Source organism: Falco biarmicus, chromosome 3, assembly GCF_023638135.1.
Source record: "Falco biarmicus isolate bFalBia1 chromosome 3, bFalBia1.pri, whole genome shotgun sequence".
Classification (NCBI taxonomy): Eukaryota; Metazoa; Chordata; class Aves; order Falconiformes; family Falconidae; genus Falco; species Falco biarmicus.
This window is the reverse complement of record NC_079290.1, coordinates 100,408,261-100,432,402: the sequence shown is the minus strand read 5'-3', so window position 1 is coordinate 100,432,402 and position 24,142 is coordinate 100,408,261. Positions and strand designations below refer to the sequence as shown.

The 24,142-nt window shown below is 50.9% G+C and overlaps 1 protein-coding gene and 1 long non-coding RNA gene across 3 annotated transcripts; both read right to left on the bottom strand.

Moving 5' to 3' along the window:
• Positions 1–6,633: 6,633 nt before the first annotated feature.
• Positions 6,634–10,071, bottom strand: SOX4 (SRY-box transcription factor 4). 2 transcript variants are annotated; one of them, XM_056332868.1, is made up of 2 exons: positions 7,733–10,071; positions 6,634–7,076 (listed from the first exon to the last, which is right to left on the bottom strand). In XM_056332868.1, exons 1-2 carry the CDS (start codon positions 8,972–8,974, stop codon positions 6,972–6,974), a joined length of 1,347 nt encoding a protein of 448 aa, XP_056188843.1. In that variant the 5' UTR covers positions 8,975–10,071; the 3' UTR covers positions 6,634–6,971. The 2 variants fall into 2 exon arrangements, with proteins under 2 accessions (XP_056188843.1, XP_056188844.1); XM_056332869.1 differs by having other exon boundaries at positions 6,634–10,061.
• Positions 10,072–14,145: 4,074 nt separating this feature from the next.
• On the bottom strand, positions 14,146–18,443 carry LOC130146322 (uncharacterized). Its single transcript, XR_008820859.1, has 3 exons — positions 18,134–18,443; positions 17,794–17,935; positions 14,146–16,211 (listed from the first exon to the last, which is right to left on the bottom strand). It is a non-coding gene; the product is annotated as an uncharacterized LOC130146322 (long non-coding RNA).
• Positions 18,444–24,142: the final 5,699 nt, after the last annotated feature.

Sequence of the window (24,142 nt, the reverse complement as noted above, 5' to 3'; positions counted from 1 at the left end):
CAGCTGCTTTATGTCTGGTCAAGGCACCCTCATTACCAACAGTAATTACAGCTCCAGCAGTTCCAGTGTCCTGGAAAGATGTGGATGTTTGGTTCACTTTCTTGAGAGGGACAGACCACGAACCATACACGGTCGCAAACTTCAGGGGGGCTGCTAGAGCAAAAAGGATCTCTCTGAGGCTCTCTCTGACACATCAAGAATTTGCCCGTTTGAAAGATGCGGTTGGACTTTAACCCGTGCACACAGGTTTCAGTGAGCCGTGCTAAGATCATGCAGTCAGATCTTGTCTGGTCTCACAGCAATCCCACTTGTTCAAAACACTCAACCTGAGCAACAGCCTTTTAAATTATTCAGTTAGGTGCCAGCTGTTTTCATTTAGCTTTCAGAAATGCAGCCACGGTGCGTACCCAGCTTGATGCTATTTTTGAGGCAGACAATTTGCAGAGGTACCCTCATCTGAGAGCCTTGAACTAAGCTCGGGATGATAATGTAGCACGGGTATATCTTGGATACATCTTAAATTAGATTTTATTCTACTGCCACACATTAGGCAACATGCCTTTTACAAGGGAAGGGGGTGAATGCTGAAGCAGAAGAAAAAGGGGGTCAGGGAGCAGGAAAGAAAATGTTCTGGGCCCGCTGTGTGGGAATTTACATCTCTACCATAATACTGGCAAAACTCCTCTTGAAGAAGGTTAGGACAATGTTTGGGAAGAAGCAAGGTCAGAAAAAGGAATGTAAATGGGAGACTGGGCAGGGGGAGCCCAGGAAGGAACTGGGTGAGTTGCTCAGAGCAAAAAGGAAAAGTAAGGAATACCAGGGCTTCCCGTTTTCTTCCAGGTCTACATTATGAGGGCACTGCCAACACAACAAAGCGTAGCTTTGCCAGCATAACACACATTTTCTCTAGTGTTTTGCTGGCATAAAAGTGCCTGATGGGACCCAAAGCGCATAGCTCACCTGGCCCATGCCAGGTCTGAGTTTCCACTTCTGCCTCATTCCTATGACTTTGAAAGACACGATGGGCTCCTTGAAACTGACCTGCCGGTCTTGCTCCTGTTTCTGCAAGCCCTTCTCCTCCTTCTCGTCCTCCTCCTCCTGGTCAAGCAAGCAAATGCTGCTTCTGATAAGGATGGAACACACAGGGGTGCATGAAGAGACTGGTCAGCATTTGCAAGCTGTCAACAAACGGCATCAAGGCCAGGTCAGGGACAGCTAACCTCTGTCACAAACCAGCGGATATCACCTCGCCAGCAGCCACTCGTATATTGTCCTTTGTGACACGAGCCATTTGGAGTTTGGGGATGTTCTGCTGCCATGCAGGAGCGTTAAGCTTGGTTTGCCAAAAACATGGAAGAGCTAGTACAAGGGGAGAAAGGATACTAGGAGTTAGTGTATTGGTAGGAAAAAAGGCATAGGCAGTGAGTCAGAACAGCGTAATCTAGCCAAAGGTGTAGTGTTGGGAAATGTTGCAGAGCCTTGCCTATAAGTTATGCCTAAATCACATTCCAGGGGATTTAATTCTGCTGGTGGTCTATTGGTTGATTACTATAGGCTCCATAAATGCTACACCTTGCCTTGCAATGTTTATGTACAATGCACAAAACTGGGCAATTACTGAGTCCTGAGTAACTCACCTTCTGTGTCGGGGCATACCCATCTTGGGGGGTGACCGCATTTCCTTTCCTCATGTTGGTGACAAAAATCATGGCTGATGTTCAGAGCTCATTTGAGGGCCCTGGAGATAAGAGGTTGAAATGGTGGAAGGCAGGTAATAATTTCAGAGCTCTGGCATACCAAACTGATCACAACACTTGTAGACCCAGGAGGTCACATCGCTAATGCCTTCAAAGCTTTTTGGAGACCTTTATGGAGTTATTCTACATGAAAAATTAACCCTAATATATACATTGAAAAACTAGATTCAACACAGTGGATAAAGAGCCCTTGAGAGGAGGGTGAAGCTCTGATCTGCTACTTTTTCCCACTTCTTGTGGAAGCAGATGTTGCAGAGAAGGGGGTGGCCAGCATGAAGGCTCTGCACTCATACAGCTGCTACTGTGTTGTGTACCATGCAAGCGTATGTTGCGACAGCTAACGGGGAGGCCTCCAGCTCTGTGCTGGCCTTTCAGCTCAGCCAGGCTGTTTCTGTTGGCAGCATAACACGGGAGTACGAAGCCTGCAAATGTGTTCAGCATTGCCAGCTCCCGGGGAACCCTACTTTGGTGCCGACAGAGGAAGAAAATACAACGCGGTCTGTGCACGCAATCACATTACACACTGCTTCATGAGGAAGGGAAGGAAATGAGATGATACACAGGGGAGGCAAACCTGATTACTGAAAATTATATATACACTCTTGAGGTGAACAGTCTTCATCTAATTTGTAGGTAAATTAATGATTTACAAAGAAGCGTGGTCTATTAAAAATAAATTTTAGCAACAGACACATGCAGCCTATTAAGGTGATTTTCCATTTGAATCTTTCAGTTCAATTCTTTTCTCTATCTCTGCGTGCTATGGGATGAGCTGATAAAGAAATGGCAAAGAGCTATAAAAATGAGTGGCTCAGGAAAAAATGAAGAGACAAAATGGTCACAGTATCTGAATGGACAGACTTACCTATACTGAAGTTAAAATAGAAAGCAGAACCTTCATTTCTTCACTCAGCACACAAACAAATTCATTCAGTGTCACCACAAGGTGTTGCGGAGGCCACAAGTAAGAAGGGGATGCTGTGGAGGATGGAATAAATTAGCAGAGCAGGATTCACTGGTGATAGTGACCGCGTGTGGCTGTGGAAGTCTCTAGAACACCGTTACCAGAGTGCGAGCACAGCAGGGAAGGGCCAATTTTGCTTTGCCACTTGCTCCAGCATGGTTGTAGCACCCCAGAGTGGGGCTGGGGCCTCTCACACTGGCTGGGGCAGCAGCAGGAAACAGCTACAGCCATCTCGCACCAGCGATGTCGCGACGTGTCGCGACACTGTGGAAATGCACCTCTTTAAAGGCACCCACCACTCTGCTCCACAGCTAAGAGCTGATCTGGTGTTAGGCAAACCGATGGTCAGATGCCAGTTGCGATTCCTAAAATCTGGTTTTCTTTTGCATAGACCTTCATTAAAAAAAAAATATCTTTGCAATAAGTTTGCTAGCTTTCACACTTGCTAAAGGGCCACTATTTTTCCTTCCAAAACAGAATACATTAGCAATATTGTCTATTAAAAAAATAATAAAAAGGAGTATGTTTTGATATGTCTTTAGTTGTGGGTGCTTCCTCTAGTGAGAAACTTGCCTTGCTCCATATTGCAGGCAGCAAGGAACACATGAGTATTTCCCCTTTGTGTAGATACACACAGGTGTAACGCTGTGTGAATCCCTGTCTCAGCTGCCTTCTGCTCAGCTCTCTGGAGGCCACAACTGCTGCCACCAAGGAGACCCCAAACAAACAACCCCTTTGGCAATACTGACTTTGCTCTAATTGAGAACAAACCCAACGCGCAGGAAACCACCAAACCCCTCGAGTTAGCTGTAGCCACGGGCGAGTGGCCCAGAGCAGCAGCGGCCAGCCGGACTCAGGTGGGGGGCACGGGGGGCTGCAGTCCCAGCCTGTCACCTCGGTGCCACGGCTCAGGGTGGTCACCTGTCCCCATCACCACCCCTGGCCCTTTTCTCCCCTGATTTTGCCCTGTGCTCAGTCCCAAGAGGAAATCTCTCCATACCCACCCCATGGTGCCTGGCTGCCAGCCCCCTGCCCAGCCTGGCCGGGGGTGCCCCGGTAGCCGGTGGGCGAGTTCCCGGGGTGCTTCAATACCGGGGGAGGTGGAGGGTGGGAGTGGTCCCGGGGAGATACCCGATTTGCAAATGGCCTTGGAAAGGAGACGCGTAGCATGCAAAGAGGCTAAGCGGGACCCCTCCGGGCAGCGGGGGCGGGGGCCTGGAGCTGCAGCTGGGGGGATTTTGGCATGGCAAATACAGCGCAGGGGTCACCGGGATGAGGCCGGGCAAACATTAACCTCCCGCGCCGGTGGCTTTGCGAAACAGCCGGTGCAACGTCTCTTTTCCTTTGCTCCTCCTTTTTCATGGGGAAAAAAAAAAAAAAAAAAGAGTTTATGGCTCAAAGCCAGCTGTAAATTAACAGCTAAGTGAAACCATTCTGTCAGTGGGACGCTTTAATCGGTTTACAAAACACCGCTCAAGGTACGATGCATATTCGTAGGCAGGACGGTACCCGGCACATCAAAACACAACGGGGTCACCGGCCGTGCCCCTCCCCCCACCGGCGGGGAGCTAAGGGCCAGGACCCCACCCCCACCCCCTGCATTCACACGGCTAAGGGCGCTGATGGCCGGGCGTTTGCAAATGCTTTGCCTCTGAAAGGCTCCATTAAAGGGAAGGAAAGGAAGGATTTGGGATGGGGTGGGGAAGGGAGGAAGTGTTTGGGATGGGGGGTGGGCGGTGGGGCCCCGCTGCTGCCCGGGCGCGGCGGGCTCGCTCACTCCGGCGGTTCTCACCGAGGGGGAGAAAAGGAAAAAATTGGGAAGAAAAAAAAAATCTCTTAAAAGGGAAAATAACCTGCACCCGCGGTGCCAGGGCGAGCTGCCCGGGGAGGGCAGCAGCTAAAACCCCCCATCGCGCCCCTCCCGCCGGAGATGCCGAGCCCGGGGCCCCCACCCGGCACCGCGCAGCCCCCATCCGGGGCCACGCAGCCCCTACCCCGTCACCCCTGGAGCCCCCCGCCCGGGAGCCCCGCAGCCCCCACGCCGGCAGCCCTACAGCCCCCACCCGGCAGCCCACCACCTGGCGGCCCCCCACGCCCGGCACTCCGCAGCCCCCCACCCAGAACGGCGGCCCCGGGGGTGGGGCGGCTCGGCCACCCCTCCCGAGAAAACCCCTCCCGGAGCGGGCCGGGGGCGTAGCAATGATGACAGCCGCAGCCCAGCGTTAGGGTTCAGTTCCAGCTGATTTTATTTCCTTCCCGAAGAAAAAAAACAAAACAAAACAACAAAACAACAAAAAAAACCATCAACAAAAAAAAAAAACCAAACAAAAAAAAGAGGTTATTTACAGAAGGTATATCAACAATCTGACAGGCAGTGAACTTGACATGGTTAGCTGGCATGATTTTTTTTTTCTTCTCTTCTTTCCCAACGTTGCGTCGAGGGTGATCGTTAAGACAAAAAAAAAAAAAAAATCTACACAGCATATTGCACAGGATGGATGACCAAAAAAATAACAAAAAGAACAAAAAAAAGTTAAACCCTTAACGGAACCACCTCATTAGGCAGACGTCCTAGTGCCTGTCATGTTATATTAACATACATAAACACACAATCTTCTTTTTTTTGCTTATTATAATACAGACTTAAATGTACAAAGATGTTTTCACTTTCTTCATCTTAAACACAACAGCTATAAACCTGAATACATATGCTATCATCATGCCATAAGAGACTAAAACAATTATATTTAGCGACAAGTAGAAAGGATTAAATAGTCAAATACGAGAATGAAAAACGCAGTACATAGTGTCGCGAACTCAAACCGGCATTTCGATAGATCCAGTGGTTTAAACGGCACGTTTTTGCTTAGAAAAAAAGTGCAAAAGATGTGGTTTACAAGTTAAAGGTACAGGATCCCTTCTGTGTAAATGCACCAGTTGCTTTACTTCATTTCGGGACAGGTTTCTCCCCAAAACGGTAGCATACAGTGTATACGCCTGAAGTCTTTCCCTTCCCCTCCCCCCCCCCGCCCCCCCCCCCCCCCGCCCCCTCCCCGGAGAGGCAGGGGGTTGCGGGGAGGCGCGGCGGCGAGGGATGCTGTCACTTTAAGATGCCTGCAGATTGGAGTGTAAACATGGACAAAGTAGGGGCTGATTCGTGGGTGTGTGAGTGTGAGTGAGCGTGAGCGCACACGCGTGTGAGATACAACCAGCGGCCCTGTTGTTAAAATCAGGAAATCCAAACAGCGATTTACACCGATTTACACCCCCTTTATATATTTTTTACAAAAATACACTGAGAAAATAATCAAACGTTTTCATCTCTCTTCTCTTTTTGTTTTTTAAAAGTGTCAAAAGTCTACATTTAAATATAAAAAATTAAAAGTTAAAACTCTAGCCCTTCAGTGAAGGAGACATAAAAATGGTGCGGGTAACAACGAGAACTACCAAAAAAGGACAAAGAAATACAAGTCAAAAATGTTTGGCCAGTATAAATACGTCCACTTATAAAATGGCATCCGATTACATTTACAAGGAAAAAAAAACAAACCCAAACCAAGCGAAAAAAAAAAATACGAGGATGGAGCATCGGTGAGAAAAAACAGTCTTTTCATTTACAGCTATAAGGAACAAACACATACATACTCTGAGAAAAAATTTGGTCCTGAATTTTCTTTTTTTAAAGTCCAGCACAGATTTGAGTTGCGTTTGAATCCTTTAAAGAGTTAAGAATGAAAAAAAGCTGGTGATATTTTTGTAGGAATCAAACATAGCGCCATCTATCTGCTTTTATATTATCCTAACACTATTTTTTTTTAAACTGTTCAACAGTCTTACAGAAATCTTAAAAAGATAGACAGGATAACATGCTATATTAAACCCCACCAGTGAAATAATCCAACACCATCACGATTCTGAGTAAGAAGAAAAAAACTACTTTTTTTGTGTGTATTTTCGTGGTTTTTTTGCAAAAGCCATCGCCCTCCATTTCCCCTGTACCACATCACGACAGAAACTGTTCCCATTCGGTCTCTGTTTCAAAGGAAGTTTTCAGTGTTCTTGAAGTTTCGGCCTTATTTTTCTCTCTACATATGACATAAGGTGACTGAGAAAAGCGCTGCCGCCACCTCATCTATACGTGCAAATCCGTTTCAGTTTATTATTATCTTTCCCCCATCGTGTTTTCCAAGACAGCTCTCGAGTGTAAGTCTGGCTCTTCTCCGCTTAACCAGGATCTCAGTCCAGCTCCATCAGCCACCTCCTCCTCCTCCTCCTCCCATCATCGCCGCCTCCTCGCACCGCAGAAGAAACCGGGACAGGATTTCTTCCCCCCAAACGTGAACCTTGCAAGGGGCCTGGTGAATTTTTTTCTTTTTTGTGTGTGTGTTTCTTTTTCTCCTTTTTTTTTTTTTTCCAAGCAGTTCTGGTCGCTCTTTCACACGAAAGGGCGAATGCTCAACACATCCAGTGCGCGCCCAGCACAGCGCATCGCTCCCCCTCCTCTTTATTCGCATGAAGTGGGCAACAACAAAGAACCCAGAGGTGTGTGTGTTTCCCTCCCCCCCCCCCCCCCCCGCCCCCTTTTCTCTGTCTCTCTTTTCAGGAAATAAAAAAAAAAAAAAAAAAAAAAAAAGGAAAACCAGCGTTTCGCTCCCGCCAGTCTCTGAAAAAGCACCGTCAAGCTCGGCTCCCGGGGGGTCCGTCTGCAGCCGGAGGAGGGGGGCTGCCGGCCGCTCTGCGCGGGGAGGGCGGTCCCGCTCCTGCCGCCTCTCTCCCCCAAGCACAAGCAGTTTCCACAGCCCCTTCCCAGCCAAAAATAAAAAATAAAAATTTTTAAAAAATTAAAAAATGATTAAAAAAAAAACTCAAAAGCGCCCCGGCGGGGTGGGCGAGTCCTGCCGGCACCGCGCGGCTGTGCCTCCTCCAGCAGCGCCCGGCTCCCGGCTCAGTAAGTGAAGACCAGGTTGGAAATGCTGGACTCCAGCCAGTCCCCCGAGATCATCTCACTTACCTCCGGCGTGCAGTAGTCCGGGAACTCAAAGTGCGAGCCCGAGCCGGGCTCGAAGTTAAAATCCAGGTCCCGGTCGAGCACCGAGGAGCTGAAGCTTCCCAGGGACATGCTCTCAAAGCCGGGGCTGGGGTTCAGGTCCAAGAGGTCGTCCTCGAACTCGTCGTCCGACGAAGAGGAGCCGGAGGAAGAGGAGGAGGAGGAGGAGTGGGAGGACGCGGAGGAGGAATGCGCCGTCGAGGGGGCCGGGGAGGAGGCGCGCAGGCTGGTGTAGCTGCGGTGATCCGAGGGCGAGCCGGAGCCGGAGGGCGAGGGGCAGCCGGTGCCGCCGCAGTCCCCGTCAGGCCGGCCAGCCCCGCCGCCCCCCTCCTCGTACAGGCTCAAGGGATCGCCGGCCTCCGCCGAGCTGCTCAGCGTGGGGCTGCCGGGCACGGCCCCGCCGGGGGAGGCGGAGGCCGCCGCCGCCTGCCCGCTCGCGAAGACGTAAACCCGCTTCAGCTTCTTCTCGGCCAGCGGCTTGCCGGGCCCCGACGGAGCACCCGCCGCCCCCCGCGGCTTGTACAGCGCCTGGTGCTCGGGCGGCAGCAGCGCGGCCGGCGGCTCCCCGGGGAAGGGGGCGGCCTTGCCGCCCGCCGCCGCCTTGCCGTGGGGCTTGCCGCCCGCGCCGCCGCCACCGCCCGCAGGGGAGGGCTTGGAGCCGCCGCCGCCGCCGCCCTTCTTCGGGGCGGGCTTGGCGGGGGCCGCGGAGCCGCCGGGGCCGCCGCCCGCGCCGCCGCCGCCGGCGCCGCCCCCGCCGCCCTTGTCCGCCTTGTCGCCGGGCTTGGCGGAGCTGTTGCCCGACTTCACCTTCTTCCTGGGCCGGTACTTGTAGTCGGGGTAGTCCGCCATGTGCTTGAGGCGCAGCCGCTCCGCCTCCCGGATGAAGGGGATCTTGTCGCTGTCCTTGAGCAGCTTCCAGCGCTTGCCCAGGCGCTTGGAGATCTCGGCGTTGTGCATGTCGGGGGACTGCTCCATGATCTTCCGCCGCTCGATCTGCGACCACACCATGAAGGCGTTCATGGGCCGCTTGATGTGCCCGCTGGGCGTCTTGCACCAGCTCGGGTCGTCCGCCTTGCCCCCCGTGGAGGCGGTGGAGCCGGGCGTGGGGGAGGAGGCGATGCCCAACTCGATGCCGGCCCCGGAGTCGGAGGTCTCGGCGGCCAGCAGCGCCTCCGTGTTCTCCGCCGTGTTGGTCTGCTGCACCATCGCGGCGGCGGCGGGGGGGGGGCTCGCCGGGGCTCAGCGCCGCTCCGGCGCGGGGCAGGGCGCGCAACTTCTCACAGCGGCACCGGGGCGGCGCGGCCGGCCGCGCAGCCCCCCGCGGCCGCGCACCGGCTCCCCGCACCACTTGTACTTCCACACCGGCGCCTCGTCCCCGGCGGCACGGTCCTTTCCCCCTCGAGGCGGCGGCGGCGGGGCCGCCCGCGGTCAGGCAGAGTTTCTGCAAAAGCAGCGCCGCGAGCCGCTCGTCCAAGTTTGCTATGTTTTGTTTCTTGGGGTGTTTTGGGCTTTTTTTTTTTTTTGGAGGGTGGGTGTCGGTCTGCTTTTTTTTTCCCCCCCCCCCCCACCACCTCGGGTCTGCCCCCACTCCCCGAAGCAGCTGGTCCGGTTCACAAGTGCTTTCCGCCTGCCCCCGGCGTTTCAGCAGAGCAGCGCGGCCGCCGCCGAAAGTCCCTCAGCGTTGGGCACGGCCAGCGCGCACGGCCGCGGGGGAGGGCGGAGGCGGCGCGCCCCCGGAGCCCCGAGAACCCCGGCTCCAGGACGCGTGGTGGTGGCGGCGGGGTCGGCAGCCAGGAGTTTGTGCAGGTGAGGTTTGGCAGTTGCGAGGTACTGAGCGAAAAGAAAACCCCTCAGGAAAAAGAAAAAAATTAAGAAAGGGGGGGGGGGAAGGAAAAAATAATGATAATTGAAAAAAATCCCCGGGAAAAAAAAATAAAGAAAAGCGCTCGTGCATGAACGAGTGTGTACGTCCCCGGTGGGAAGAGCGGCGAGCCGGTCGCCCAGCCCCGTCCTCCTCCTTCTCCTCCGCTGCCTGCCGGTGCTGCTGTTGCTTCTGCTGCTGCTGCTCCTCCTGCTGCGGCTTCTCCTGCTGCTTCGGCTGCTGCTCCGCGCGCGCGGAGCCCCGCGCCGCCGCCGCCCCCGCCCGCCGGGCGATGCCCCGCGCCCCCCGCACGCCGCGCTCCGCCGGCTGCAGCTGAGAGCGGACCCCGCGCCCGCCCCGCGCCGCTTTATCCTTTCGCAGCCCGCCCGGCGGCCAATGGCGCGCTGTATCCAACGCCTCCGCGTGCCAAGCCCCGCCCGCCGCCCCGCCATTGGCTGCCGCCGCGGCGCGGTAATGCCGGCCGCGTGCAATGGGGAGCGCGCGCGCTGACCTCATTCCCGGCGGCGGGGCGAACTTTTTAAAAGGGGCAGGAGGGCAGCCCCGCGCGCCGCCCCGCGCCCCGCCGTGCACGTGCCCGCGCCCCCCATCCCCCGGGAGAAAAAATATCAGGAAATCAGCAAAAATCATCGTAACGTAAATAATTTAATAAGAAAAAGCGTGTGTGTACGGAGGGGAGGGGGTTAACCCAGCCCACCCCCACGCGCGGGTGTCGTGGGGGACACGTACCTGCCCGCACAAAGAGGGGGACTGTGTATGTGTCTCCTTGCGGGTGGGGGTTCCGGGGGATGCCCCCCCCCCCCCCCCCCGCGGTCACACCCAGCACGTTACGGAGGGGGTCGTCACCCCTCGGGAAGCGCTGCCGTCACGCCCCCTCCGCCACGGGTGGGAGGGCACGCACGGGCGGAACCCCTCTGCGGGGGGCAAGCTTCGCGCGGGCGGTGTTAACGCTGCCAGCCACCTCATTTGGCACCCCCCACGCCCCACCCCGGTGCAGCCGTGGGCAGCGCTCGCCACCGGCCCCTCTCGCACGCCGCAGCCCCGCCCCCCCTCCGCACCGCCCGACCCCCGTGGGTCCCCCCGGGAGCGGGAGGGGGGAAAGCGGTGCTCAGCCGGCAGTGCTGCCGTGCCTGCCCCTGCCCCCCCGAGCAGGCAGCCCCCCCCGGGCGCACGGAGCCCGCCCTGGGCGCACGGTGCGTGTCCGGGGGCTGCCGGCTCACCGCGGTCCTGCCGCCCTGCTGGGACCCATGGGGGGGGAGGAGCGGGGCAGGGGTGACAATGCGGTGAGGCCCCCCTCTAGGCCGCGTGGGACCAGAGACCCCCTCTCAGGTAAAGGCCATTAAAAATGGCACTGTAAGCCCCCCCCCCAATTCCTTGCGTCACCCCGCAGTCACCCCACAGGCCAGGGGCCAAAAAGGTTGCAGGACAAAAACAGCTGTGAAAATTTTTGTTGCACACCAAACCGATTAAAACCACTTTTTAAGTCAGACAGAAAAAAAAAAAAATAAAAAAAGGTTGGAAACAGCTGAAACGTCTAAGAAAGAGGGCTAAAAATAAGTTACACGTTTTTTGCAAGACCATTTCTGGCAGGATCCTGTAGCAGGGTTTCTGGGGGGTGGGGGACAGGCTTTGAGTGTTGGGATCCTACATTGAACTCAAACTGTTACACTGTCACCAAGCGCTGGGAAAAATCCTGAATTCCTAATAGCACCCGAGGTAGGTCACCTAGGTTGCTGAGAGTGTTTCCAAAGATACAAACTAAATTACCTCTTTGCTTGCACAAATAATTGTTTCCTCCTCCAGCCTGTGGTGAGCATGGGATAACCCACCGCTTGCTGCTGGGTTGAGGACACCCAGTGACATCAGTGGGTTTCTCACCTTCACGCTGTGGGAGGAGTAAATCACGCTGTGCTACTCCCCCCCACCCGCCCCCAGCCCCAAATCTGTTCTACCATAGAACCACCAACACCTGCACAGACAGAGGCTCACAGCAGTTTGGGTGTCAGGGGTAGGTACCAGCTTTATTTACACCTTTGGTATTCGTTTGCAACAGCGTGAAAACCTGGGAGTGGGAGCAGTCGGGAGTTGCTGGCTGCTCCACCTGTTAGCGTGCTATCTGAAAGGATTTCCACCCCCAACTCTCATATTTTACATATAAATATCCATTCAGATGTATCAATATCACTTTGAAGTGCAGAGCAAGAGCGGTCTTCTCACGTTTCTACACGCACAGGTTAAAGCAGAAGAAACCGAGATGACAGGATGAGAGGTGGCAAGAAAAAGCTTTAGAGAAGCTTTGCACCAGGTTGTGCCACCGTGTGCGAGGTCTCAACTGCCACGAATAAAAATTCTCTGTGGGTGAGTGAAGTGTTACCCCAGCGAGAGCCATCCCGTCGGTTTGATGGCAGTTGGGGAAGCGTGGCAGTGGGACTGGCACGGCACTATTATCTCCCGAGTGAAAACTTTACAAAAGTGCAAATGAGAACTGCTTCATAAAGCGAGTGTAAGAACACGATGTGAAACTCCATAAAAGCATTTTACTACAATTCCTTGGCTGTTTCCTTGAAGTTAATTGCTTCCACCTCTAATCCTCCAGCGCTGGCCTGAAAGTGCCTTCCAGCTCCCCGAATTTTTAAGCCTAGGTGTAAAGCGTGAGCATTCAGCTTCCGTCTCAAACGCACTTTTAAAAGCGTTGGCAAGATTTCTCCGCGTTTTACAACTTAAAAAAAAAAAAAAAAGGCGCCTCGAAACTTCAGTTTGTTTCCTGCAGGCTCGGTGAGGCCGGGGGGCGGCGAGGGACGCGAGGTGGCAGCGCTGAGCCTCGGCTGCCAGGCGTGGGAACACGCCGAGCTAGCGAGCCCCGGGCTATTTATTTATTTATTTAGTTATTATTTTTTAGCCACGATCCTTACCATTTCCCTCCCCCGCCGCACACCCCACCCCCCCACCCCCCCCCCCCCGTTTCCCCGAGCAGCACTGCGCTGCGAGTTTCTATCTGAAATGCAGCCTGCTCGCCGTCACAGAGCGGCAGTGCCCGTCACATTGCCCTTGGGACGCTGCTGAAACATGTCGCGACTGACGACGAGCCCTCCCCACGAGGGTTTCAGGGCACGGCCAGCAGCACCCCTCCCGGCGCTTGCCGTGCCCGTGGAGCACGGGAGCTGGTGGGGACAAAGCTGCGGGACGGCTCTGCAGCGATGCTGCAAGCACTGGTTGCAGGTTTGAGATGGACATCGGCCCGCAGTCCCCACCGCTTAAAATCGCTTAAAATTGTCTTAAGAGCAAGATTTAGCACCGCAGCAGATCTCCTTCCCCCCCGCCATCCCTCCTTAAGCCGAAGATTACCAGCGCTCAGGCTTATTTAACTGCAGCCCTGGCAGTTGCTCTTTTCCACACCCCCACGCTCTGTGGGTTGCGAGAAGCGCTTCGGAGTCGGCTCCTTCTGAGCTTTTGCGGGAGGGAAACCTGCCTGCCCCCGTGCCCCTCCCCCCCCCGGATGCTGGGATGCTGTCCGGCAGCCCCCGGCACATCCCTCCGCCCGTTAATTAACACGCACGTTAATAGCACTCTGTGACCTGAGCGGGCACCCGCGGCGCGCCGCTCACCAAGCGCCCCCTCTCCCTGTAACCCCCCACTCTTGCTCAGAGCCGCTCCCCACCCCACCCCCCCCCGCGAACTTCGCCTCCGCGCACAGCGATGAACACGCGTGGGGACAATCCTGCAGGCACTGCGCGGGCGCGGAGGGCCCGGGGGGGGGTCCCATCTCCTGCCGCGGGGGGCGCTCCGCTGCCGCGCACCGCCCGCAGAGGGGCAGGGGGGCGGGGGCTGCGCACACGCGGAACCGAGCCCCCGCGGGGCGCGTTGGCCGGTGCGGGAGCGGCGGGGCTCGACCCAAGCAGGGAGCGCTGCGGGGCTGGGGGCGGGGCGGGCTCCCAGCCGGCGGGCTGCGAGCAGCGGCACCTCATTCGCCTTTGGCCAAAAAAAAAAAAAAAAATCCTAAAACAAACCAAAAAAATGAAAAAAAACCCCCTAAAAACCCCTATCACACCAAAAAAAAAGAAATCCACCCCCCCCCCGCAAAAAAAAAAAAAGAGCCCATCCCACCGTATTACTTGAGTGTTTCTCCCTCTGCACCCTAAATGCAACTCTGACGCGTGTTTTACCTTGGCAAGCTGCGCCGCGTTTGGTGGGTGCGTGGGGTCACCTCGGCCTTCTGGCAGCGCAAACGGCCACGGCAGAGGTGTGGGAGGGAGCACCTTCCCCAGCACCTTCTGCTGCCCGCTTTGGTGCAAGGCAACAAAAAGTTGGCGAGGTGCTTGCCAGGGTCTTGGTGATCACAGAGGAGCGTGCTCAGGGCTGGGAGGTGCGTGCTGAGGCGCAACGTGGGCCACCCCCGGTCCCTGCCTGTCGGCGAGAAGAAAACCCCACTGCACGATGGCATCGCCCCCATGCACAGGGAACCTTTATTCGACATGATTCACAAACACTTTGAACTCTCCCCGATAGCTTCGTGGGGAAGAACTTTTATTACTAGGAGGTGTTTTACAGGGGATGGTATTTACTCAGGAGTGAGAGTCTGTCGCTCAAGTTGCACAGGAGCGTTTCCTCCCAAACTGTACGTTCACTGACACGTTACATGAACAGGAGCCCTCACACAGACACCCAGTGCTCATGTTATGAGAATGCCAAGACGTCTCTAGCTCGTTTAATACAATAAGTAGGTAAGAAGCCACTTGCGTATACATATTTATATTAATTCAGATATTAATCACTTATATGGAAATGTTTGGTTTGGGAAGGCAGCAACACCTCTCCAGAGATTTTTAATAAGAAAATATGATAATACCTTCTATCCTTTATCCACTTTGGTGACTTTTTAAGTTTAAACTTGTTCTCTAAGGATAACACAAGTTCAAAAAGCTCTGCTGAAAAAAACCCCAACCAAACAACAAAAAAACTTGGAAAACACGTTGTTTGCATCTACATAAAAGGCGAATTGCAACCCCTATCCAATCCTATAAGATATAGTAAACACTTATGTAAGTGTTACAAAGCACACATAGAAGAAAAGTTTTTACCTCCTTTTTAAAGCTGTTTTGGCGAGCTTTTTCTGCAAAGTGAAAAGCACCATAGCCACAAGGTTGAAGAGGAATTACCGGTCTGTTGCATATGTAGCAGCAGATTGCATATTCATGAGCTGCAGCTGCGGTGCCAAGGCCACCCCGGGAAGGGCAGCCCAGGAGGAGAGCCAGAGCCGGAGTGGGGAGCAGCAGCTGGGGCAGCCGGCCCTGAGGAAGGGCTGAGCCTTCCTCCCAGCAGCAGTATTAGGGAAGGAGGAAGGAGTGCCCCACTCCTCCAGACCACTGGGACCACCGTGCTTTTGAAAGGTGCTCCTCTGCTCTGCCCCTTACACTCCCTGCCAGCCATCTGCTTGCTCGCCCCCTTCCCCGGCCTTCTCCGACAAGCTTATCGCTACTCCTCTTGTAACGTTCAGCTCATCTTTTCCTGCCATCTCTACCCGCGAGCGAACAGCTGCAGGAAGGCAGTGCCGCAGAAGCCCACGTAATACCAAGAACGACGCCGTGTTTCTGCCCGCTTCCACAGCATCATGGTGTCACCCAGACTTCAGCATCCTTGATAAGACGGAGCTACAAAACCGCTGCGCCTTGAAATAAATTTGGGCTGTTTCTAAAGATCATGTAGTGGGATGTTGCATGCTACTTAATGCAGTGTGCGAACTTCTTGGTTAAGTAGCATGTTGCTTATAGTAGGTGCTCCTGGAAAGGAGGCGTAAGGTAATCTCTGCGCACACAGGGAAAAGGCTTCCTCTAAAATTTATGTCTTCACATTCCTACCTTGCTTCTTGTGAGACCATTTCTTGAGTGATATATTAAAAGTAATTAAATAATAATGAAAAAATATCTTTCACTTGATTTAGTTGCGATCACTGCCTCTTTGTTTTTTGTATATGCTGGGTTATTCACGGATGCTTATCCACAGGATCCCATTCTAAGTAAATAAAATTCCATCAGCAACCTGCAGGTGGTTGGGGTTGTCCATGGAGCCTCAGACAGCTCTGGCAGAGGCAAACTCCAGAGCAGCACCCGGCTTTGGGTTCCCCAAAAAACTCTCCCCCAGGGCTGGCGTGTAAGTTTTCCGGGGGCTTTCTGCAGAGACGCCAGAAGAGCCTGTCATCAAATAACACTGTTTACTGTTCAGAGCAGAACGTCAGAGGTAATAACTGTGATTATTTTAAATGACTTTAATTTTAGGATCTCCTGAGTCATAGGAGTAACTGTGACTAAACCCAGCAACTTTGCTCCGTTAAGATTGAGCCTAAGAGTGGCCTGTCATTTCCCGATCTTTCAACTTCAGATGTTTAGTATTTTTTATCAAAAAACTGCCTTTGTACTCTAAAATTCATCCCATTTGTTCAGCCCTGTGGTCTTCAGATGTAACAGATTAATTTTTGTCCAAACAAATTTTGTTTAACTTAATTTTTCTGATTTGGTGTTTCTGATGCAACAGCGGGTTCTGGTGAGAAGAGGCAAAATGCATTCTCATCTAAAATGAATGAGAGAAAAATGTAGATATTTTTACCATTTTTTTCCCTTTTGTGCTCAGGACAAATACAAGTCTGGCATTCTTCCTGGTTTCCTTCCATATAATTGCTCTTAATGGTGGTGGTGGTGTGACAATTAGTAAGTAGATTATTTTTTTATCTTTTCTGAATAAGTTGCTCAAATGATACCCTTCTGTACCTGCCAGGGTCTGTTCTACAGTCTCTGTCACCTACCTTGCTTATGCTGCTGGTGCAGAATAGGGTTACTAATTATAATATTAAATATGAATATTTACTTCAAAAATAAATATCTTTTCAAAAGATTGATTTCTTTAAGAATTATACCTTTTGGAACAGAATGTCAGAAAAAGGTGGTCAAGTTCTACACTACCCCATGTAATCCCAATCTAGCTGTCACACTCAAGAAGCTTTTGTAGGAGTGATCTCAATGTGCAGGTGTGCTCAAGTGAGGCAGGAGGTCTGAATGTGCATTCCTTCATAGGGTCTGGCTGTATTTAAGTATGATTAATTGCCATCAGAAATAACAAATTGTCTGTATGGAACCTCAGGAAGCTAGAGTATTATACACTGTTTCTCAGTACAAGAATCAGGCATTTTCCATGTATCATTCCAAAATTTGAATCCTCAGCTCATGTGTTTCACCAATACACATGGTCTGGTGTCTTACCGAAGTATCAGAAATTATTTAAAAAACCCAAACTGCTTAATTTTGCTTTGTACAACTACCGATTTATCGAATACTGTACAAGAGGATGCTATTGTACAGTCATTTTGAGGATTATAAATATGGTAGTTGAAAAATGTGGAAAATATTGCACTCCTGCTAATCCAAGCTCTTCTGCAGAAAGATAACCTGCTGAAAAGCCCTTAGTCTGATCTATCAGGACTGCCTTTGAAACCTGAGGTGTAAATCTTGTCGATATACCAGAAAATAGCCCTGGATCCAGGAAAGACTATGCACATCCATTTAGTCTATTCTTACTCCCGTTTCATTAAAAGAAAGAAATCCTTGTTTTAATGCCTGGCTGTGGGATGAATTCCCCAAGTTAATAGTCTGCTCAGAGCTATTAATGAAGTTGCACCTTTAGATACCAAATAAGATGCTTTAAACCAGCCTTGCAGCCCAAGTATCCCCCAGATAACACAGAAGGTTGGCACTTAGACCAAATCTGCTCGGATTTTGTTGCACCTGTTTGCACCAGGAGCCTGAGATCCTCCCTGCGTGTGTCCCCGTAACTGCTCTTTGTGGGGACTCTGAAGGTAATGGTGCCGGCGGGGCGGGGGGGGCATTGCTGCAACATACCCACACCCTGCCTCTTCTACCCTGCGGGCTGGAACAAACAGCATCTGCCCACGCGTACCCCGGCAGTGCGGGGGTTTGAGGCATTCACTTTGTCTCAGGGCAGATCTCACGGTTTTCCTCATGCTCTCACCCCTGTGACACAAAGTGCCTCCTCGTGCCGCTGCTGGTGAGGCACGGAGGTGACACGGTGCCCCAGACTGGATGTTTCACGCGGGGTGGAAGTAACCAGGCTACAGGGCTATATCTTGCGCATCTTTTACCTGGTGTGTAAGCAAGGCCCGTTCTGGAGGAGGTGTACAGCTGCCAAGGAACATCTCTGAGGCACCACAGCGTGTTGCTAACAGGAGCATGCACAGATGCACAAGCACTGTACTGAAGGCTTCCGTGTGTGACCTTTTCTCCCTGTATATATAAAAGAGGGGCAGTGGGGTGGGAATCACTGGCAGAAACAAGTAGTGAGACTGCTGGGGAAAACACAATATTTAGACTACAGAGCTAAAAAAGACAGAAGAATATCAAGTTCCTATAGAAACAGACACTGGATACACTTGATTTTTAGGATAGATGTACACTGCAGACTGTGCTGTAGTGTAAAATTACCTGAGCCAGCTGTGAATGAGCCATCTGAGGTACCAGAAACAAGAGTAGGTGCTTTTAGGTTTTCACCCTTGATTTATGCATCCCATCAGCAGTGATTCGATGGTGGCTCCAGTTCTCCGAGGTATTTATCCAGCAGTGGGGAACAGGCTGCGGTGCAGCAGTGTCCTGCCTTGCTCTTCAGCTCTTGTCCTGCTGCTCCACTGTGCCCAGTTCTGCTCCCAGCTCCTTCTGGGGGCGAAGGCTCCTCAAGGCAGATGCCAGCAGGCTTTTGGCTCCCTTGCATAGCTTCACCAGCCCACATCTTTTTCACATCTTGAATTTTCTGCTTCCCTGCTCTCAGCCTCAGCTCTAATATAACTTCTGCACTAGTTTGTTTTTGTCGTTATGTAAAGGAAATTCAGACAGCATTCACCCAGTGTGCAACTCGCGTTCAGTCCAACCCTGCAAAAATTTACCTATGGGAAGTTTATCGATTTCATCTTCGGAATCACATGGAGCAAGCAAGCAGATAAATTGCCCAGCTACTGATGAAGATAAAAATCATCCCTCATTTAAAGTTTCTCAAGTAATCTATTTTTGTTTTTCTATTTCTTATCCCAGAAATAGGTTAATACCATCTTTACTGCTATAAATGGAAGAAGCTCTGCTGTTCTTACATAGAATATGCCAATGTATTTTGTAATTGTATAGATTTCATATCTATATTCAGTAACCGAGGTTTCAAAATGCATGCTGCTGTACATCCTGGTGTCAAACAGGCTTGAAGCTGCTTCTCAGAAAAGCTCAACATGTGATGCCAAAATTATTGCAAACTAGGGGAGCAGAAGTGGTGTCTGCACTTTGGATTGTTCACAGATTTCTAAGCAAATCCAGCCATGAAAGGATATTTGACACTTGCCTATCTCACAGCCATGGTGAGCCTTCAGAGCAGACATTTGCCTGTATTTACAATTTTTTTGCCTGCAATTGTTCTTCTCTTGGAACGCAGGGCAACAGCGCTATATTAAGCGCATGCTGATGGGAGCAGGGGAATCTGGTGTTTAATGAGGGCTGTAATATCACATGCATACATAAACTGGCTGCGTCTGATATGCCATTACTGAAACGAGTGACTTGCATAGCTGACACTGTCATTTGTAACAGGGACAAATTATAGCACAGGTACGTTTGCAGCGATATGGTAGAGCAGTTTTTCAGGTTTAGTTAATACAGCAGAGGATAGTATCTAGCTGGAGAAAAAAAAATTACCCTCCCATATCCAGAGAGATTCTTTACTGTTCTGGTTTTTGATCTTTCAAGTCGACTTGCGCGTACGTGGTCCGTTGGGAAGCCTTGCTCAGGGCTGGTGGCCCTCCAGGCACCTCTCTGGCAGCAGCGCTCAGTTGCATCTTCCCCTGCTAAAGCAGGACAGCTGCTTTGGGGAGCAGCACCCCCTGTCCCATACCCAGCGGCCAGTCGCCCACCAGCTCACGGCACCGCGTGGCACAGAGGAGTGGGAGCTTGCTGGGTGCTTCCCAGCCCTCGGCGTGCTCCCTGGGCTGGAACAGGTTTGCTCCCTGCCAGGCACTCAGCTGCCCTCCCTGGGGAGACGCCAGCCCCAGCAGTGATGTGGGGAGCGGGACAGCAGCTCCAGGGGGGCAGCTGCTGTTTTTTGGGGGGGTGCCAGAAGTTTTGCATGCCTCAGTCTGGGTGGCAGCCCCACGCCACTCTTTACAGCCGCCCTTGGCTTCCCAGCGTTATGATGCCCGCTAGTGAGTAGGTGAAGCAGCGTCTGAACGCCACACGTGCAATGAGCTTCCTCTTAATTGCGTGGTTTTTCTAGCCTAAAACTAAAGGGCACTGTTACTCAGGAGCTGCTGGTGACTCTCAAGGGGAAAGAAGTGACTGCTGTAGCTGTTGGTATCTTACCTTCTATTCATATTGTATTCTTGTTCAAAACCACAGAAAAGTCTTGCAGGGCCTTTGCAGTGCTGAAGGCAATTCCACCCCCACATGCTTTTCCTCCCTCTCTCCATCTGAAACAAACACAGTTCCATGGCTTGCCCAGTCCACACTGGTGAGATACAGTCTCATTTATTTGACTTACTCCTTCTCTCTTTCAAAGCAGGAAAACGCCAGGGCAAATTGCACAAACTAGAAAAACAAATCTGCCGCATACAAGTTTTCCCTTATTATTTCCTCTGTTATTTACTAAAGGAAAAAAAAACCACCAAAACCCAAACCCAAACCACCAGTTACCCTGTATTTATCACAGTGACTAGCAGAAAGCATGTGATTCTTCTGGTAAGCAGCAATTTACAGATGGCCAGGTGCAATCAACATATCTAATCTTATCACGCATTTGTTTTATTCGCAGCTGCAACAGTTGGTGTCAGTTAATAGGTTACCAAGCATGAAGTATATTTATTTCCTTTTATCCTGCTTCAGGGCTACATAAGTGATTTGTAAACTGTCCTAGCTGTTGAATTTACATTTAATTTTTGTGTGCATGGCGTTTTTGTTATTTAGTTTGTGCCACTTACTTAGAAAGAAAATGAAAATATCTTTCAGGGAATCCATTTTGTTTTCATTTGATCGATTTATTTTTCTGGGGATTTAGAAACTTGAAAATCATCTGTTTGCTCTCTGGGTTTCTAATCTACAGTAGAACACAAGTTATTTGTCAAGTAAAAATTTGTAGGTTTTTTTAAAGAGTGATCTATCATTGGTGAGGGCTCAGTTTTGCCTGTTCAGTTCCATCAAGCCATGCAGTGACTTGGTTGCTATCAGCCCTTCCAAATAATCAGGCACAGTCTATATAAGCTGAATGTTAAACAGTGGTCATAAAAAATATAAAGAAAAAAGTATTAAATTATCTTCTTAGCTTTACAGTTCACACTGTGGACACCAGGGTGTATAGATGTATACATAGCAGTAAACTAACCACGTAAGCTTCAAAGCTCTCCGAATTCTGGGACAAAAATTAAAGAGCCTGTTTAAAATAAATGTATTTAATCCTTACCAATGGGTCTTTTCCAATTTTTGCAAGGGAGTGATGGTCTTGATTGTGTCATTTTTTTGCTTTCATTTACATCAAGACCACTTTGTGTTAGATGAAGAGTGATACAGTAATAATTCCTCTATAACTTACATGCTTATATATATATTTTGCTTACATGTATCTTCAAATCTGCTTCCCAACAAAAAGAGTATTGATAGTAAAGAGTATATTTATTAGCACACATCAGTGTAAGTCGGGTACTCTCTAAGGTAATGAAGTTGCACATGTGAGTTTAACAAAAAAGAGAAAGAGAAAAGAGTCTCAGATTTTGAGCCCAATCATGGTTTTAAAATGCATGACTAGCAGTGTCTTATCGTTGGCACAGAGCAGCATATATGTATAGTAATTGGCAACTGTTAAATGTATGAATTTAATGGACCTGAACAAATAATTGCAGGGAATAATTTGCCTATTCAGATTAGCCCCTTTTTCTGCACACATTGTTTTGAGGTGGATTGGAATTCCCTCTGACTTTTATTCTCAATTACATTTTCACTTTTCAACACATTTCTGTTGATCTGATACTTAATCCTATATTTGCATTGCTGTATAAAGCATTGAAAATAAGATCTTTGTTTAAAAAGCCTATCAGTAGTTCTTCACAGACTAAGAATCGAAGATGAAGGCTTTAAAACATTTTGTAATCTGGGATAAATAACAGCTGGAGGCATGCCAAGATTTTGCACAAACTGACCTTTTTTCTCCACGGGCCAGACTTCCATGAAGGCTCTGCTCTTCATGCTTCTTCTTATTGCTCATCGTGGTACTGCAGGTGGGGAGACTTCTCCAGGTAAAGCTAAAATCTGCCCAGGTATATCTACAGCAGTAACCCTGTCACTGGGGTTGGAGGCAGGATTAGCCAGATTGATTAACACATCGTAAAAATGTATGAGTCTACAGTTAGGCAAATAAGGCCATTATAGCAATTTTTAAGCTTCCAGCTTAAGGAGTTTTTGTTCTCGGAAGACGAAGCCACTGCCCTACCTGATTTAATTGTTTAATCTGAACTTTCAGAGATTGATTATTTGAATAATTGACTGTTGATGCTTGGTTACACATGCTAATCCCAGTCTAAAGCAGAAGATACTAATGCATGTATGCATGCCTACCCCTTGTAACGTTCCGTAGGTCGCACCACGTGAGCTCACCGTTGGCACTGCAGCGTGGGGATGGGGGGGTTTGGCCTCATGGCTCCAGCACAGGGCTTGACTCCTGGGTGTCCTGCCTGGGCTCGGTGCCAGTGGCAGTGGCACTGCTCAGAAATGCCTGCGCAGGGACACCATGTGCCACCATGTGCCACCATGTGCCACCACGTGCCACTGTGGGGCCGCTGCTCACCCAGCCTAGCGAGGGCGAGCCCGTCCATGAGAACTGCCTTTACCCTTCTGCTCTGTGGGGGTGGCGTTAGGGGTGGCTCCTGTGGCAGTTCTTCTCACGGCTTTTTCCAAGACATTTATTCTGCAGGTCCTTTCTGCATGGGACCTGTAGGAGAGCAGACACAGTTGAAATAAACTTTCAATAGCAATGTGTTAGTGACAGCAGTGATTTTTAACAGGTCCATTTTTTTTTTTTTTGCTGTGTGCGTGTGTGTATTGAGGCTCCAGTAACCCACCACGGCCCAGCAGACCATTCTGATGGCCCTGCCCTTGGGGCTCTGAAGGAGGCACCTTTTGCAGCCTTTCACCCTGTTTTATTCATTAAAAAGAGGGGAAGTGAGTGTAGCCCTGACAGAGTTTGAAGAAAACTCTGAAAGGTTGGAGGGAAAGCCTGAATTTGTCTCTTTAGTGAGGCCTGCCCTTGCCAGCAGCGAGGGCTAGAACATGCTTTAATTATCACCGGCTCCACCTCTCCAGCCCATCGATGCGATTGCAGTGGTGATGCTAGTAACGGTTTTAACGCTGAGCAAAGCAAAGAAGAAAGGTGCCCCATTTTGGTGCTGCGGCAGGATGATGGTTAGGCAAATGCTGCTGTTATGTGCCCAGGTCCATCCGTGGAGCGCTGCCCCAGGGAGAAGCTCAGGGCACTGGAGGTTTCCATCGCCACACACCAAAGGGAAACCAATTTCAAGGGTGCAGGAGCACGACGACTCCCAGCCAGGCTGGTACTGCTGGAGATCCACCTCTTCTCGGGGGGCCAGGGCAAGATGTTGGGGTCTCGCAGCTCTCGTTGACATCTGCTTGCTGCCCGAGGCATGCACCTCAGCATCTTTAACACTCAGGTCATGTTTTAACTTTTTTTTTAACCTTTTTCTCCCTAAGCAAGGACAGTGAAAGCCTTTTGGTGCTTTGCCAAGCAAACATGAGCTTCAGGTGCCATCAAGGGTCTGCGGGCACCAGGATTCTACACACTTGCTTATTATATTACTATTTTTGTCTGCAGCGGTCTGAAGACTTAGTAAAAAGTAGATGGAAGATTTAGTCTTGGCAGTGCAGGGTTTGTAGAATTTTCCTTAGACACACAGGTGGGCACACAGCTGAAATGGGTGCAAGGTTGAGAAGGGTGCTGCTCTTTGCGTCCCCATGCTGGCTCCACGTGTAGAACAAACCATTAAGCACTACAGTGCTTATAGGTACCAGAGTGCCTATCACCCCCTTTGTCTCCATCAATTTTACTACTTGAATGTAGGCAACTTTCTAAGGTGAGGCAATGCTTCATAAGACTGCCTAATCTGATGTATTCTCCGCAGTGTTTTTATTTATTTTTTTTTACCTTTTGTGGTGCAGCACATGGTCTGACTCCTAATATCGTGCCCCCAAAGCCCATACCCCGTTGCAGTGGCAGCAGTGGCCTTGAACTCATTTTGCTTTCCTGTGCCATGAGACATTTGGCTTTTGCCCCTTTACTGTAGGTACCCAGGGGTGTTTTGGCCCTGGGAGATCATCAGTTCAGAACTTACATTACTTATATTCGGTAATCTTCTCAAGCCAATCTGAGGGCTTTCCGCAAATTTGCCAGTTTAGAACTTGAAA